The 18,081-nt window shown below is 39.5% G+C and overlaps 1 protein-coding gene across 10 annotated transcripts in view; it reads right to left on the bottom strand.

The window, feature by feature from the left end:
- The window catches only part of ITSN1 (intersectin 1), a 144,954-nt gene that overhangs the window by 99,101 nt on the left and 27,772 nt on the right, over positions 1 to 18,081 (bottom strand). For 7 of the 10 annotated variants that reach the window (XR_012777950.1, XM_075517835.1, XM_075517847.1 and 4 more), the window contains exons 2-4: positions 12,191 to 12,250; positions 4,495 to 4,587; positions 2,484 to 2,547 (exon numbers count right to left, since the gene is read on the bottom strand). Coding sequence is in view for 6 of the 10 variants with exons in the window: in XM_075517835.1 (XP_075373950.1) it covers positions 2,484 to 2,547; positions 4,495 to 4,587; positions 12,191 to 12,218 (185 nt within the window). In the remaining 4 variants the exon portion in view is untranslated. Of the gene's footprint in view, positions 1 to 2,483; positions 2,548 to 4,494; positions 4,588 to 5,037; positions 5,184 to 12,190; positions 12,251 to 18,081 lie in introns of those variants that run through there. The other 3 variants (XM_075517867.1, XM_075517877.1, XM_075517885.1) reach the window with 3 other exon arrangements.

Genomic DNA, 18,081 nt, shown 5'->3' with positions numbered 1-18,081 from the left:
ATTAAAATATAAGACAACGAAAATCCTTATACTGCTCATTTATGCAAACAAAATTCTCTCACTCATGAGCTAGTATGTTTGAAAACTCATAGAGACAGAGGGCTTGCTTTTTTTGCAGAGAGCTCTGAAAGCAGTATAGCTGACCACTCATTAGGCCAACCCCCCCTGCAGTTCCTTTCCCAGTTGTGTTTTTCCATACTAGAACTTAAATAGCCAAAACAGATGAAACGTTGTATTAGCATAAGCTTGTCTACACACAGCTGTAGGTAATCCTTTATGAAAAAAATGCTAGGCTCCTATCTTGCAGACAGATTAATATGCTCGACTGTATTCAAAATAAGTAGACTCATTAAGAATAGTAAAACACTTCCAAAACACAACATACATACACTTCCATATTTCTAGGATCAGAAAATTAATTTAAACAGTTTTACAAGTTGCTCTACCTCAGAATAACAACTTTCCTTCTTTAAAGACTGTTGTACCTCCCCTTCTCTCCCTCTAATAATCAAATGCTATTAAAAAAAAATTCCATCTATTCAGGAAATAAAGAATACTGATAGAAGAAAAGTTTTATGCACTCCTATCTCTCTCAGAGATTCTGGGCTTATTACTCCAGAACTCCCCCTCTATTAAAGTACTTATGGATCTATATCAATGTTAATAGAGATTTAGATAGATAACATTAGAATATTGCTATTAATCCACAAAGCAAGTATGCCACTTCAAGATCTTATCCCTGGGAGCTAAGACAAACAATGATTCACAATGTTCAATGCAGTCTTGAGCATATTGTGACATCCTTTGGAGGTTGCAAAGGACTTCTTGCCACTAAACAGTCTAACTTCTATTGTTTCTGTAGGACAGCAGTAATCTGTGGTAGGTTACAAACAAACATTCACTGATAGATCAAAAGAATTAAATAATTTGAGTTGTAGGAAAAGAAAGGGGTTTTCCTTTTTTTTTTTTCTTTTTTTTTTTTCTAAGGGGTCTTACTACCACTGTGCAACTATTTTCCTACTTGGTTCTTCTAATTCCAACTGGGAATATATACAAGTGATCTAGATTTTTACTTAAATATTTACTTATCTGAATTCAGAGATGATAAAAAAAAGAAGAGAGACAGTAAGCAAGGGATGTCTACATGCCTTTTTATGATTTATAAAGGCAGCATGAATAAGTTTCAGTTTAGCTTTATTTAAAAAAATGTGCAAGTTCAGGTCTTGTCTCTATGACAACTACAGAACTAGTGGAATGATTCTCCCCCTCTCAAGAGGCTGAAAAACTGAATAATTCAGAGAGGAAGAGATTTTTAGTCAGACTATTTACAACTGTTTAGTTTTGTTAACACCTATTTAAAGCTAATGCCTCAGAACATTTTTGGAGAAAGGATGTCTTGTTTAAGATAAAACTTCTTTCTTTGTTTAATTAAAAGGCAAGAGAAGTTCCAAAGGGACATTTGAACTTTCAATGAGTCTTCAACAAATAAGATAACCAAACCAGATTTGGTATTTCTAAGATGAAGATAATTTGAAAAGAAAATAAGCTATTTATTTAAAGCCATGTAAATGCAGCCCCTCTTTTAGGCATGAATATTTCCAAAGCAATTGTTTTTCTTGGAAGAAAATAATTCTCTTCTTTCTCCAGTCAGAGCAAGATTCTGCCTTTAGAAGTCCTTACTACAGCACAAAGTTTTTATAACTGCAATAACTACTCCCTCTTTCAAGCAGTTAACAACAGAGGAAAAGTTAACATATTTTTCAGAAGTTATCCATCCCTCTGCTGCTTTTTCCAATCTAGAATGAAAACCAGTATTATTTCACTCTGTCTAGCACCAGAAAAAGTTTTAGTAGTAATATAATTAATGTAAATTATGAATAATCTATGCAGGTTAGCATGTCCAAGTCTGGTAGGGTCACATAATTTGGAGCAGAAAAAATTGCAATCCTGCATGAAGAAACTGACAGACTGTAGAAATGTTTGTGATGTGTAATATACAGCAATGGAGATCTGTCTAAACTCACCAAGGAACAGTAAAAATTTCAACCTCTCAAGCTGTATCTCCAACTACAATGGAAATAGTCTATGCCAGTCTTCATTTTTGTAACAAATTTTTCAAGTCTTGCATAGGCTCTCCCATTAGAAGATTTTTCATACTAATTACTGTGCTTAGCGATTGTATTAGTACAGTTTTAACAAAGTTGAAAGCATTTAGTAATTTGAAATGAGGGATGCAAATCACCAACTTCAAAAATGCCATTTGCAGAACGACGGCTACTTCCAATAACTAAACTAGTAACTTAAAAACTCAGCTAAAACATACTACAAAGCATATTTGCCTTGTAAACTTTTGGAAAGCACACTGAATTAAATAGGTTATTTCAAACCCCAGAATGTGAAATATAGTTACTGTCCAAGTCTGTACCAGTAAACTTCACTCTGTGACATAACTGCAATTCTCCCAACCCCTCCCATATACTCACCATATCTGTGCTAACACCGGTTGAGGTAATCCAGATTGAAAAAAAAAGTTTCTAGCTTGATCACCTATGAAATAAATAGGACATAATTTCAGAAAATGCTAAAAATACCTGTAAGAGGAAAGAGGAATCACGAGTCAAAAATTTCTAAGACAGAAGCAACAGTAAAACCATAAATACTTAATGTTACACATACATAATAGAGTATGAGATTTAAACTTGTCACTTGCAAACCTACCAGATATTTCCAACAAGCACATACTGTTTCAGTCTGCAACAGTTAGCACCACATTAAGTCATCTGGGCATAAACATTTAGGGCAATGGGAAACTCATGGTTCACAGTCCCTAATCTGTGTTAATGGCTCTCTTTGCAGGAATCACATGCCTTGGGAGAACAAGAAAATTTTTTCTTCCAGAGAAAGTATGTTTCAACATAAACTCTATCTCAGATTTTTCGGAAGTACAATGGGAGTCAGCTAGCACAAACTAAATAAAGTGGTCTTTACCCTGATATGAACCTGATAAGCCACCATTAAAGAAAGCAATTATATATTTCAAAGTCATTTTCCAACTATCAACTAAAAGTAAGGATAGCAAAACAATTACAAAAGGATTAGACACTTGGAAATGTTGTGGCCTGTAAAGGAAAGTTGTAAACAGACTAGAAATAGCACTAAATATCAAAGGAGGTCAATAAAAACAGTAGTATTTTGTACCATATCTGTCATGTAACAGGAGCAGAAACAACCAAATTGTATACTTGGAAGTATGTAAGGCTGTGATGAGACTGCTAAGAATCCAATTCTGATTTCTCACTCTGGAAATCCTCTTGATGGATCAGACAGCAAGAAAGGTAAAACACTTCTATACCTTTCATTTCAATTGAGCATCAGAGTTTAGATAGCACTAAAGAAAATTCAATGCAACAAAAAAAACTAACAAAAAAGTAGGCATCCTACTGCTTTTAAAACCAAAGCAAATTTTGTGGTGTTCAATGAAAATTTAGTAGGATCAGTGCAATTCCTTTACTTGCAGCTTTGGTTCCCACAACTTAAATCAATTTTGCCATTTAGATTTTTTAAAGAGGTCATCCACACTGATTTCACTAGTTTAAACAAACAGTCTCTGAAACATATTTCAGTTAAACTGATACATCTTTATGTATTGATACAGACTTCTTAATCTATTAGTATGTTAGCATGGTGGGTCCACCTCAGGCAGAAACTAAGTACCCAGCCACTCACTCACTTCCCTCCCCCCAGCAGGATGGGGAAGAGAATAGGGAGAGCAAAACTGAGAAAACTCATTGGTCACAATAAAGACAGTTTAATAAGTGAAAGAGTAGAAAAAAAAATCCCAAGTGATGCAAAGGTAATCACTCACCACCGCCCTCAAGCTCAGTGTCTGAGCAACGGCTACCCTGGAAGACAACAGCCTCTCTGCCCGGTTTTTGTGGAGCACGGTGGTATGGGAAAGAGGCTTTGCAAACACTGTTCAGCCATAACCAAAACGTTGATGTGTTATCAACACTGCTTTACTCACAAATCCAAAACGCAGCACCATACAGGCTGCTACGAACAAAGTTAACTCCATCTCAGCCAGACTCAGTACAGTGAGTTAACTTACTGAGCACATCAAAAGCACTATAAATATTACCAGGCATCAGGGTGATACCACATCCTGAATTCTAGCTCTACAGTTTGTAAGTATCAGCTGCCTCTACACAATAGAACTGCTTTATAGAGTCACAGTTATTTTAATCCTACTTACAGAAAAATCAAGTGCCATAAAACAGTTGTGCAGCTGGTAAGTATCAGAAAAATACCAGAAAATATCAGAAAAGAAGGGTTGATGTGGTAAGGCATATAAAAAAATAGAATATAAAATGAGCAATATCTGATCAATTTTTAAAATTCTTATGCCCAAATGTCTCCCAGGCAACTCTGTACATATTTAGGCTCGTTATTTAAGATTTAATTAAATGAAATTAGAAGTTAAAACTATTTCATTACCAGTGATAAATCCAGATGTTGGTTTCAGACTATGGAACTGTTGATCATGTTTAGCTCTCTCCTCCACAGTAATAGCCCAGATATCCAGGTTGCCTAGTTCAAAAGAAGCGAAGAAATAAAATTAAGAAACATTATCTAAAAACAACACTATTTTTATTTCTAAGTGTAATTATATATCATATCATACTGGACCTCTGAAAACAACATACAGAAGCTGTTCAGCCAAAGCCCATAGCTGAAAGCTCCATGAATTCTTAAATAGCCAGTTAGGACTTATGAACTTACCCAAACTAAGTGTTAAGCAATTAAGATGACTGCTGAGCACTGATTCACTTATCTGGCTCATACGAATCTTAAGTTACAACTAGGCTACTCAAAGTGCAATCAAACTTACAAATGGGCTATTAAAAGACAACATCAGCATACCAGAGGATACAGTGAGGAAAGTTCATAACACTAGATACTTAGGTGGTGGGAGGTCATTTGCCTCTCAGAGCACATACAGCTGAAATGTAATTCAAGTTCTTTTAACTGACAATGTACCTCAAATAATCAGTTGTGTACCATGTGGTTTTGTACTATTATAAGAGAAGAACTCTCCTTACTTGTCTAGGAAAAGTGTGATTCAACCAGATAGTAAACATCTTTCATGGGCAACAACAGCACAGGAAAGCGTGCTCCTCATTCTTCTGAGAATGAGAAATTTGAATAAGAATGTGTTACACAGACCAGACTCTTCACACCACACTCATAAATTGGAGTTGAATATTTAGTTTACATTGAGATTTACTACCCTTCTACAATGCCATGCTTCCACAATGCTTTCTCCAGTTCTACCTCTATTTTTGCAGCACTTGCAGATGTCTCACTTTCATCCTTCAAATTATTTGTACTCAGAGCAAACAACTTCCACCTGAGACCTCCAATGAACTCTGTAACACTATGTTTCAGGTTTGTCTCAACAATTTCTAACCAGTAAAACATCGTGATTTCAACATCCATAGAAGTACATTACACTGGTGTACCTTCCTGTAACTCCTACTGCATAGGAACATAATGATATGAAAGCATTTAAGTTAATGGAATCACCATTTTATTGAAGTAATATTAAAAGATAAAATGTAGACTTGTAGAAAAATAAAGAGGAGATCTAGCATTCACTCTGTCTCAGCACTAAATTATCAGAGATTAAATTTCAGATACAAGGTCCACAAATATTTACAGCAAGTATTTCAAACTGCTTGCAGGCTGAGTCTGATTCTGCCTCAGCAGTTATGAAGAATATGAGAATTTCCTGCCTCCTGAACTTCTTCTATTTAAAATCTGCTTTCATGTGGCAAAATGTACTTTGGAGAGAAAAGGAAATAGACAAGGGGAAGAAAAAAATTGGAGTGCTGCAATGGATGGCTATAAACTCTTCAGAAAGGATAGGCAAGGAAGGAGAGGCTGTGGGGTAGCCCTGTATGTTACAGAGTGTTTTGATTGTCTAGAGCTTAATGATGGTGATGATAGGGTTGAGCATTTATGGGTAAGAATCGGGGGGGAAGGCCAACAAGGCAGATATCATGGTGGGAGTCTGTTACAGACCACCAAGCAGGATGAAGAGGCAGTCGAAATATTCCATAGGCAGCTGGGAGAAGTCTCACAATCGCTAGCCCTTGTTCTCATGGAGGACTTCAATTTACCAGATGTCTGCTCGAAATACAATACAGCAGAGAGGAAACAGTCTAGGAGGTTCCTGGAGTGTGTGGCAGGCAACTTCCTGACACAGCTGGTGAGTGAGCCAACTAGGGAAGGTACCCCGCTGGACCTCTTGTTTGTGAACAGAGGAGGACTTGTGGGTGATGTGATGCTTGGAGGCCATCTTGGGCACAGCGATCACAAAACAGTAAGAGTTTTCCATTCTTGGAGAAGTAAGGAGAGGGGTCAGCAGAACTGCTACCTTGGACTTCTGGAGGGCAGACTTGGGCCTGTTTAGGTGACTAGTTCACAGAGTCCCTTGGGAAGCAGTCCTGAAGGGCAAAGGAGTCCAGGAAGGCTGGACATTCTTCAAGAAAGAAATCTTAAAGGCACAGGAGCAGGCCATCCCAATGCGCTCAAAGATGAGCCATCGGGGAAGAAGACCGGCCTGGCTGAACAGAGAGCTTTGGCTGGAACTCAGAGAAAAAAGGATAGTTTATGACCTTTGGAAGAAGAGGCAGGCAACTCAGGAGGACTACAAGGATGTCATGAGGTTATGCAGGGAGAACATTAGAAGGGCCAAAGCCCAACTGGAACTCAGTTTGGCTACTGCCGTAAAAGACAATAAAAAATGTTTCCATAAATACATTAGCAACAAAAGGAGGGCTAAGGAGAATCTCCATCCGTTATTGGACATGGGGGGAAACATAGTGACAAATGATGAGGAAAAGGCCAAGACACTTAATGCCTTCTTTGCATCAGTCTTTAATAGTAAGACCAGTTGTTCTCCAGGTATCCAGCCCCCTGAGCTGGAAGACAGGGACGGGGAGCAGAATGAAGCCCCCATAATCCAAGGGGAAATGGTTAGTGACCTGCTACACCACTGAGACACACACAAGTCTATGGGGCTGGATGGGATCCACCCAAGGGTACTGAGGGAGCTGGCAGAAGTGCTCATCAAGCTGCTTTCCATCATTTACCAGCAGTCCTGGCTAACCGGGGAGGTCCCAGTTGACTGGAAGTTAACAAATGTGACGCCCATCTACAAGAACAGCCAGAAGGAGGATTCGGGGAACTACAGGCCTGTCAGTCTGACCTCAGTGCCAGAGAAGGTTATGGAGCGGATCATCTTGAGTACCATCACATGGCACGTACAGGACAACCAGGTGATTGGGTCCAGTCAACATGGGCTTATGAAAGGCAGGTCCTGCTTGACCCACCTGATCTCCTTCTATGACAAGGTGACCCGCTTAGCGGATGAGGGAAAGGCTGCGGATGTTGTCTACCTAGACTTTAGTAAAGCCTTTGACACCGTTTCCCACAGCATTCTCCTGGAGAAATTGGCTGCTCATGGCTTGGACGGGCATAGTCTTTACTGCATAAAAAACTGGCTGGATGGCCAGGCCCAAAGAGTTGTGATGAATAGAGTTAAAACCAGTTGGCAGCCCATCACAGGTGTGTTCCCCAGGGCTTGGTATTGGGGCCAGTTCTGTTTAATATCTTCATCAGCAATCTGGGTGAGGGGATCAAGTGCACCCTCAGTAAGTTTGCAGATGACACCAAGTTGGGCAGGAGTGTTGATATGCTGGAGGGTAGGAAGGCTCTGCAGAGGGACCTGGACAGGCTGGATCAATGGGCCGAGGCCAATTGTATGGGGTTCAACAAGGCCAAGTGCCAGGTCCTGCACTTGGGTCACAGTAACCCCATGCAATGCTACAGACTTGGGAAAGAGTGGCTGGAAAGCTGCCCAGCAGAAAAGGACCTGGGGGTGTTGGTCAACAGCCAGCTGAATATGAGCCAGCAGTGTGCCCAGGTGGCCGAGAAGGCCAATGGCATCCTGCCTTGTATCAGAAATAGTGTGGCCAGCAGGACTAGGGATGTGATTGTCTGCCTGTACTCAGCACTGGTGAGGCCGCACCTCAAATACTGTGTTCAGTTTTGGGCCCCTCACTACAAGAAAGACATGGAGGTGCTGGAGCGTGTCCAGAGAAGGGCAAGGAAGCTGGTGAAGGGCCTAGAGCACAAGTCTTGTGAGGAGCGGCTGAGGGAACTGGGGTTGTTTAGCCTAGGGAAAAGGAGGCTGAGGGGAGACCTTATCGCTCTCTACAACTCCCTGAAAGGAGGTTGTAGCGAGGTGGGTGTTGGTCTCTTCTCCCAAGTAACAAGTGATGGGATGAGAGGAAATGGGCTCAAGTTGCGCCAGGGGAGGTTTAGATTGGATATGAGGAAAAATTTCTTCACCGAAAGGGTTGTCAAGCATTGGAAAAGGCTGCCCAGGGAAGTGGTGGAGTCACCATCCCTGGAGGTATTTAAAAGACATGTAGATGTGGTGCTTAGGGACATGGTTTAGTGGTAGACTTGGCAGTGCTAGGTTAACGGTTGGACTTGATGATCTTAAAGGTCTTTTCCAACCTAAACGATTCTATGATTCCAAAAACATTCCTTTAAATGGTAGATTTCATAAATGAAAGAAAAGCTACATGCTTGGTAAAAAATTTATCATCTCAGTTTTATGTAATCTATGTATTTCTAAAAGCTGACAGGTTAATAATATCTAATTCAAAGAAAGGACATTTTAAGATTAGTCCAAAAACCCCAAATTTTAGTGATTAAGCTCACGGAGGCACTGTAAACAGATTTCATAGCTGTGCTCCCTGTGGGGATGAAACAGGACTCTTCTTTGGATATGAACATCCCAAAACACAATAGTTCCCGTAAGCAATTATCTCCCCCATCTTCTCCTGAACTCCTGACAGGAGGAAAGGAATGGTGTTGATTAAGACTTTATGACCAATATGCAGACTAGGCCAACTAGTCTAGGCAAACTAGGAGCAGATGAACATCTCCCTGTATTGGAAACATGACTACTCCAGACTAAGATCCTAAGGCTGGATGTGGTAGCTTACACAAAGAGGGAGAATTTCTTGAATATAATGTGGGGAGAAAAAAAAGAAAACAAACGAACATGAAATTTGCAATTATTCGCTGGCTTGCTCTCTCTCAATTTCAGGTATGCATGACTTCAGTACCAAAGAACAAACACAACAAAAAACACCAAACCCCTCAAAAAACCTCAGCTCTTCCTATCCTTCCTCAAAGGCGGCAATAAAACCCAGAACTAAACACTCTTATGGCACAAGGTAACTGAAAATGTATTCTATTAACTATTTTAAAACAAAATTTGTTGATTTCTTCTCTGGAGTCCCTGCAACTGAAACAAATGATTGTCAATATTTACTCTTCCAGATGGAGATTTGGTTGGTATTGAAACAGTAGATCTCCTTTGTGGGATATGAACATCAGAAGAGCCAATGTTAAACCAAACAAGCCTAGTAGCCTCTTCAGTCAGAAAAGGATGAATGGCATCTCTGGCATTGCCTTGTTTCCATCTTTTGTCATTTGAGGAAACAATAAGACCTATGGGAGGGCATGAAGCATGATCTTACCCAACACCAAGACATCATTCACGGCTTCAGATCCTGGATGCCAACACAGAGGTTGTGGGGCTTTTCAATATATTTGGATACAAAGCAGGCAGTCACCAAACCACAAAATTGACTCATAAGCAAGCTATTCTTGAATGCAACAGCAAGCCCTCTAACCATCTTTTCTTTTACATGGCTTAGCAATCACCTCATCTGCAAAAGTGAAGCAGTGGGCTCTCATATATGAAATGGGCATTTTCTTCTCCTGAACAAATCAATAGAAGGTTGAGCGTACCACATTCTTCCCAACAATTATGAAAATTCTACCATGCCTATTTTTTTTTTAATTAGTCATCCCTAAAATGAGCAGTGTTCTGGAATGAGTCACCCCAATTTAAATAGTGGGTGCTGTGCTCTTTCCATACCCATTTCCCGAGCTGACTTGAAAGACTCTTTAAAAAGAAAGGAAGTGAAATAAAAACAAAAACGTCATTATTGGTATTCACAAGCAGATGGATACCAGATATTGCACATCTGGAGTGAGGGCTCTCCCAAGATGGAGACTGCATAAATCTTCTCCTCTGCATCTTGTTTGGTGACTACAGGTAACAGAAAATGTTGCATTCTCAAAAGGATGATAAATTTCCCCATTAAAATTGGAATTTTCTTTACACCATTTGTTTCTTCTTACAACAATCTTAGACTTTTGCTGTCATTCTTCTAAGAGGAGGTATGATGCTACTTGGTAGACTTGGTTCAAGTATGAATATCGTAACAAACTTCCCTCACACCACATTACAAATTAAAGATACTCCAGAAACTACATTAGCCACATGCTTATTTCCACTTCCTTGTTGTAGAGCAGTCAGATGAGAAAAGTTGTTTGAGAAGAAATAGCGAATTCCTTCCTTCCTAAAACCATGTACTAGAGTTAACAGGATCCTGGACAACATATGCAAGATCAAATGGTAATACACAAAGTTGAAAAAAGAAAGCTGCTATCCATCTGTAATGCAATAACTCTCTGAAGATGGCAGAGGAGAATGCTTTGAAGACAAGATTTCCATTAAGAACGTATGTACATATTTAAATATGGGTGCATGCAAAGTACAGCCCTAACTCTAAACAAAAGGAAATACTTTGGTCTGAACAAGATTTCATTCACATCATGAATTCTCTTAGATTGTGAAAATTAGGATGAAATGAAGTTGCTCACAACTTTTTATATGACCTGAAAGGGTATCCTATGTAGAACTGTCCAGTGAGTTTATTTGATCAAAGCTTTTGGCAGCTAGTTTCACTCCCAAACTGAGAAAGTCTGGCACCAAAGGAGATTTAATTCCAGAGGGCTGGACTTAAAGATAACTGAGGCAATGAATGGCAGCTTCCAATTATATGTTTGTTCTAGCTACCACATGTAAAGACATGCTTCTTCTGTTGTGCTTCACAGACTTTTTCAGACTGGCAGAAATTGCATCCAATCAATTGTGTTTAACAAGTGGGTTTCTCTATCAACATACTCTGAATAACATGCGTTCTTCCTGAAGTCTCCCACTGAAACACTAACACTAGATACAAATTCCTAGCAAGTGCCTAGCTATATCCAATCCCAAAAACTAGACTTCCATCTATATTTATATACATATACATGCACACGCTTGTTTGTGTGTGTACGCATATTTATGTGTATATATGTATACACAAACATACATATACACAGAACAAGAATCATATCTGCATCTCCAGAGAAAAGCCCTTAACACATGCAACATTTAAGTGGAACCAAACTAGTTACTAGTTCCCAGCACTGAAATTTATCTTTGTAATCTTTCTTCAGATCGGTTGCAAAAATGGACTCAAAAATGTATTTCATGTGAATAGCAAAAAGTAATGTCTCTGTTGCACTACCAGGGCCCTTCCTGGATCTTTCAAAAAGACTGATGTTCAAGATGCTATACCTTACCCTGTTATAAATGAAGACCTACAGAAATGCAGCACCTTTGTTCTAATCTAAACATGAGTTATGGGACAATAAAGAAATGAAATTTGAAGTAACAGCATCCAAAGGCATCTGGCGTACTTTTTAGCAAGGAAAAAGTCCAGGAATCCTCAAAGAAAAAGCATGTCCACTTCCCAGCCACAACTACTGCTTATAAAGTGAGAATTTATAACATTTAAATAGCATTTTAGAATTTCCTCTGAAAAGATATGAAAAAAGCAGGCAGGACTGAGTAGGGAAGCTTAAGACAGGCAAATAAAACTGGGTAACTGCAGAATGAGGCTATGCCCTAGTGCCAATGGCTGAGTGGCCTGGATCTGCCCTACAGTTACAAACTGTAGGACTGTAATGGATAAATGAACAAAAAGGGATACAGCACAGCTTTTCTGTTTGACTCTTCTGAGGTGTCTCTGCAAAATTTCATGTGTGTTCTCTAATGGGTCTGCAAAAACATCACAAATCAGATAAACTATCATCTCAGAAAGATACACTATCCATAAACACTATCCATACAGAACATATTCGGAAAGCAACACATTTATGCAGAATTTTTGCATAAAGAATAGTTCAGAATACACTATAGAAAACTTACCTCCAAAAGGTGTTGGAAACTGAGCCATGGTTCTGTCACTTTTAGCTTGTTAATAGATGCCTGAAAAAGAAAAAAAAAAAAAACCCACAGATAATCAAAGTTACAGTATCTTCCATTTTCAATATATTTTCTGTACTACCATATAATCAAATAGCACAGCAAAAATAAAGGCAGTGAAGAAGTAGGATCATATAAATACTACCTGCAAGAACTGTTACTTACAAGAGAACTAAGTCTCATTTTTTGCACTATCCTATGCATCCATGAGTGCATTTTCATACTAGCAAACAGCTACATTTCAGTTCTGTTTCAAGAATGTCCTCACAAACAATCTTCATTTATAAATTACCAGTGATGTAGTAAAGAAAAGAGTTAAGTCAGCCACAACAGACAAGATCTCAGTGACACTGCTCAAGGCTGCATTACTTTACCGAGTGTTAGAGCTCTGCTCCTACTTAAGTGCAAAATCAGCTCTATTTCCAACTGTTGAAAACATACAACATTGTCAGTGATCTGTTTTTTATTCCTGACAGAAAAATTCATGAAATGCGCTGTCTTGCTTAGAGTTCCTTTGTTTCAAAGAAAGGACAGTAAAAAATGAATCTAGATTTCAAGACTGCTTTACCCTCAAACTAGTCCACAAATTTAATAAGCACATCCGAATGAAAAAAGTGCTAAAGGTGACATCGCAAGCAAAAATAGGTTAGCTGATAGGAGATACTCTTAAGTTAGCACTGCTTGCTTTTCAAATAAAAGCAATCTACAGAGTCTAGAAACTTAATCTTTAAAGAAAAAAGGAAAAACATTTTTCTTACTCCACACAAAGACTGACATGAACTGCCTGAGCCAAGAGGACAATAGCTAGCAACAGAGCCACAAAACAATGAAAAAGCAGCCTCTTGTCCTACTAGATTCCACTCATGTTTTCCAGGCAACAGGAGAAAAGCAAAAGGAAATAGAATCAGAAGGAGAATAATTTAGACTGCTTGAACAGCAGCAGAAATTTATCAATATCACTAAGAAAAGGCATTAACTTGCATCAACAATTTCCTTTTGTCTGAATTTCTTGTTTGCTCCCCTCCCCATCCCCCTTTCACACTTCCCACATACTCTTCTGGCTTCCAACTTGGGAACCTACTATATATACACTCCACAGATGTCACTGCAGAAAAACCCAGAGCACTTTTGTAAGCCAGTCTCCCCATCAGTTGTAATTCAGAGAACTATGAAAAAAATACTGATTTTTTTTCCTCATAATTTGGCAGAGCAACGAATTGTGGTACATGACTCAGAAACCTTCTTCCAAATGCCAGGTAACACAGCCGATACTAATTTCCTGCACGGCAAGCATTATCTCAAAAGTTTAAAATCACATGCATACCGATACAGTGTTTTCAGAACAAGCTTAGGTGTACAGCTCTTTCAAAAGCATTTCTTAAGTGCTAGAAGATCAGCACTTTAATCTGTGCTTTTGTTTTCTTACTGTATTCTGTTGCAGGCAATATCTCTATTATGCGTCTATTTTTTAAAACTGCAAGCAAACCCTAGGGGGGGAAAAAAAAAGCTTCCACACTTGTACTGTTGAATCTTACAGCACAGGCAGTTTTTACACTCGAGTGTTAAAAAGGTAACAGGAGAGAGACCAGCAGAGCAAGATTCTCTTCCTACTTCAATTTCCCAGAGTATGCAGAAAGACGGGAAAAGCACTTGGGGCAGCAACGGAAGGACAAGAGACTTGCAAAAGAGAACTAGAGGGTGGTTTGGGGGAGGTGTTTGGTTTGTTTTGTTGTTTTGGTTTGGGGTTTTTTTTGCAAGCTAAGAAAACTTAAATATTGTAAAGACTGGGACGGAAGAGTGCATAAAAGGTCTGAAAACGTTTAGCCACTTAAGGGAAGATACTCCTCCACAGCTTGAAGGAACTGGTAGTTTATTCCTCCTTTACCTTGAACACATCCAAAAGAGGGGAGGGAGTGGGAAGTCTCAAGACTAGCCCTGTGCTGGATGCCAAAGAAAGCATAAATGCATTCTAAAGAGATTAAAAAAAAAGAAAATAATAAAAGAGCAGTAAGCAGATTAAATAGTGATGGGTAAAATGGAGAAAAGGAGCAGAAAGCTATGTTTAAACTTGAGAGACTGAAAAACAAAATAAAATAGACTTCAGACAGACATACAATAGGAAGCAAACAGTGGGAGAGAAAGATCAACATACTCCAGTATGAGAGTAATTTAAGTTTGCTGTTTATTACCAATGTAACACCCAACTTCCATAACCAGAGGTTTCATTTTACATGCCCAAGGTGACATCAGGGGCCCTAACTCTGCAGGAGTTAAACCTTGCAACTGTGGACAGTTGATTCCAACAGCTCAGGGTTTGTTATATACGAAAATGAAGGTTAACAGAGATCAGGAATTTCACAGCATTCCAATACTGACTTTGTAGTTTTTTGTTTAAGTATCAAAGAGCTGGAGAACCTGCCCTGTGCGGAAAGACTGAAGGAGTTAGGTGTTTTCTACCTGGAGAAGAGAAGGCTCAGATGGGACCTCATCACAGTAGTCCAGTACTTAAAGGGCAGCTACAAAGAGGACAGAGGCTTTCTCTTCACAAGGAGCCACATGGAGAAGACAATGGGCAATGGGTACAAGTTGCACCATAAGAGGTTTCATCTCAATATAAGAAAGAAAATTTTTACAGTGAGAACAATCAACCACTGGAACAACGTCCCCAATGATGTGGTAGAGTCCCCATCACCGAAGGTTTTCAATATGCGGTTGGACAGGGTGCTAGGTAATCTCATCTAGGCTCCCTCTCCCATGAAAGGTTGGACTAGATGATCTTTCGAGGTCCATTCTGACCTGGGCTGTTCTATGACACTATTTTTTTGGGTTGAAGATCTCCAGGATGGAGACCAGCTGTTATTTATCCGAAAAGCATCTGGCATAGTCATTATATTATAAATTTATCATATATTTGTAAATTATTGTGATGGAAATAACAAGCACTGACATTTCAATTTGCAACATTATTTTGAAATAGTAACAGGTTGTTCTACATCTGCATTCCTCGTACCCTAATCTCTAGAGTTCCACAATTAACTCCTCTGCCTTCCTTATTCCTCCCGACACCCCCAACAAAAAAGAACGCATAGTGGGACAAAACAAAAATTATGTAGGAACCAACTGACCAGAAAGCTGACAGAAAAACAGAAGGGGTAAATGAGCTCTGTACAATTCCTTTCAGGAAAGCAGTAATTTCTCTCTAACTAGCTACTGATATTCGTATTTGTAGGAACTTGGATATCTCAGCAATTTTTTGAACTCGAACAAATTCAACTGACATTGACCAATGAGTTCAGAAGTTATTCAAGCAGGAAGAAGGAGAGACAATAAGGGGAACCACAACTGCACTGTCAGTCAATCATATGCACTGTTTCCTTAGAAAGCCAGCCCAAAACTCTTATCATAAGCAAAATTATGCTAGTAATGAACTGTTAAATAACAGTCCATCAAATAGTCTATTTTCCACAAGAATCAGAAAGAATAAAGAAGATTGAGCTACTCACTTTCACTTGTCCACAAAAAAGCTTAAGCCATCACTGCACTGAGACTGGAAAAACAGATCCAACATTAAAACACTTCCTTCTAACATACATCACTTAATCTAGAATCACAGAATCGTTCAGATTGGAAAAGACCTTTAAGATCATCGAGTCCAACTGTTAACCTAGCACTGCCAAGTCTACCACTAAACCATGTCCCTAAGCACCACATCTACATGTCTTCTAAATACCTCCAGGGATGGTGACTCCACCACTTCCCTGGGCAGCCTTTTCCAATGCTTGACAACCCTTTCGGTGAAGAAATTTTTCCTCATATCCAATCTAAACCTCCCCTGGCGCAACTTGAGCCCATTTCCTCTCATCCCGTTACTTGGGAGAAGAGACCAACACCCACCTCGCTACAACCTCCTTTCAGGGAGTTGTAGAGAGCGATAAGGTCTCCCCTCAGCCTCCTTTTCCCTAGGCTAAACAACCCCAGTTCCCTCAGCCGCTCCTCACAAGACTTGTGCTCTAGGCCCTTCGCCAGCTTCCTTGCCCTTCTCTGGACACGCTCCAGCACCTCCATGTCTTTCTTGTAGTGAGGGGCCCAAAACTGAACACAGTATTTGAGGTGCGGCCTCACCAGTGCTGAGTACAGGCAGACAATCACATCCCTAGTCCTGCTGGCCACACTATTTCTGATACAAGGCAGGATGCCATTGGCCTTCTCAGCCACCTAGGCACACTGCTGGCTCATATTCAGCTGGCTGTTGACCAACACCCCCAGGTCCTTTTCTGCTGGGCAGCTTTCCAGCCACTCTTTCCCAAGTCTGTAGCATTGCATGGGGTTACTGTGACCCAAGTGCAGGACCCGGCACTTAGCCTTGTTGACTCTATAAACAACAGAGATGTAAGTCTAATATACACACAATATAAACACTATGATCATTCACAAGTTCTGTACTTCCCAACTGCCCTGAAAAGGCATACACACCAGCTTTCAAATTCACAGTGGCACCCACATCAACCATACTGCATGCCCTCTCCCCACAAAGGTCTGTGTAGCACCAGAACGTTAGTGTTCTCAGGTCAGTGAATGCAGTGTAATGAACAAATGATGTTCCAGTAGATCAATAATTTGCAAATGCACACAAGACCCATTATACACGTCTGCTCTCTGTAATTCTTTGCTGCTCGGGATTATTGTACTATGTTGTTACGAGCAGGCAGAAAGGATGCTGGTTGTCAGCATTGTTCCAGTTTCACTCAACATCTGTGTTCAGGGGTTTTACCTCTCCATCACTTGGGAGGTAGAAAGCCCACAAAGTCTGGGAGTGAACATTTACAGCAAGGAAAGTGGGGAAAGAGTAAAGCATTATCTCTCAAAAATAACGGGGTCAGTAAGACCAGAGAAGCCTACATTTTTCAGTCTGAGGACCAATGCTATTTCTCAGAGCTAAGGAGATGGACAATACTTGGAGATAGGTTCTCAGCCCTGATTGTCTTCCACTATGGCAATCCTACTGGATTAAATAGAATCCTCCCATCCACGACCTCCATGGACTTCAGAGCACAATGAGGCTTTCCCCATGCCTGAGCATGGGGGATGATGAAATATCATACTGGCACGTGGATGTAAAGTGTAGAACACACATCAGGACCAAGGCATTCAGACAGGCATAACTTTTATATTCTGTACAATTAGAACTTTCATAATTATTTTTATATACACAGAGACTGTTAAAACATACATTTAAAACGCATAGGTTAGTTTATGAGAAAAATTTGCTTACACCCAGCTCTGAGCAAGGAAGACAAGGAAATGCCCAGCCATCTCAGCTGTTAGTGCTCTTTCTTCCATCTTATACTATTCTAGACAAGCCCAGAAATATTTTATTTCCCGTTCCTCCCTCCAAATCATTTACTCTCTTCTCATAAACCAATACTTTACATAGAAGTTGTACTCTCTTTCATATATACAAGAAGTACTCTTTTAACATTCTGCTCCTCCTTAAACTTAGAGGAGGGCTTTCTAGAGAAACAGTTATTCATTTAAAGGTATATTTAAGATATACATATTTTTATATATTTAAACTTTTACAGAGACTAACTGCATATGTACATACAGATCATATCGAAGTTTAAGTACTGATGTCTTATCTAAGACATCGGTAAAAATGATCAGGTTGAAAACAACTACACTAACAACACTTATGCATAAAAGTTAGGCATATATGAAAATTCTTTCCACTGCATATTATATATGGACTTTAACAATGTGGCTCAAAACTTCATTATAGTTTCTATTTAAAGTTGTCTGTGCTCGTCTAAGGACATGTTTACATAGAAAACTGC

Source organism: Mycteria americana, chromosome 1, assembly GCF_035582795.1.
Source record: "Mycteria americana isolate JAX WOST 10 ecotype Jacksonville Zoo and Gardens chromosome 1, USCA_MyAme_1.0, whole genome shotgun sequence".
Lineage (NCBI taxonomy): Eukaryota > Metazoa > Chordata > Aves > Ciconiiformes > Ciconiidae > Mycteria > Mycteria americana.
This window is presented reverse-complemented; position numbering and strand designations above follow the sequence as displayed.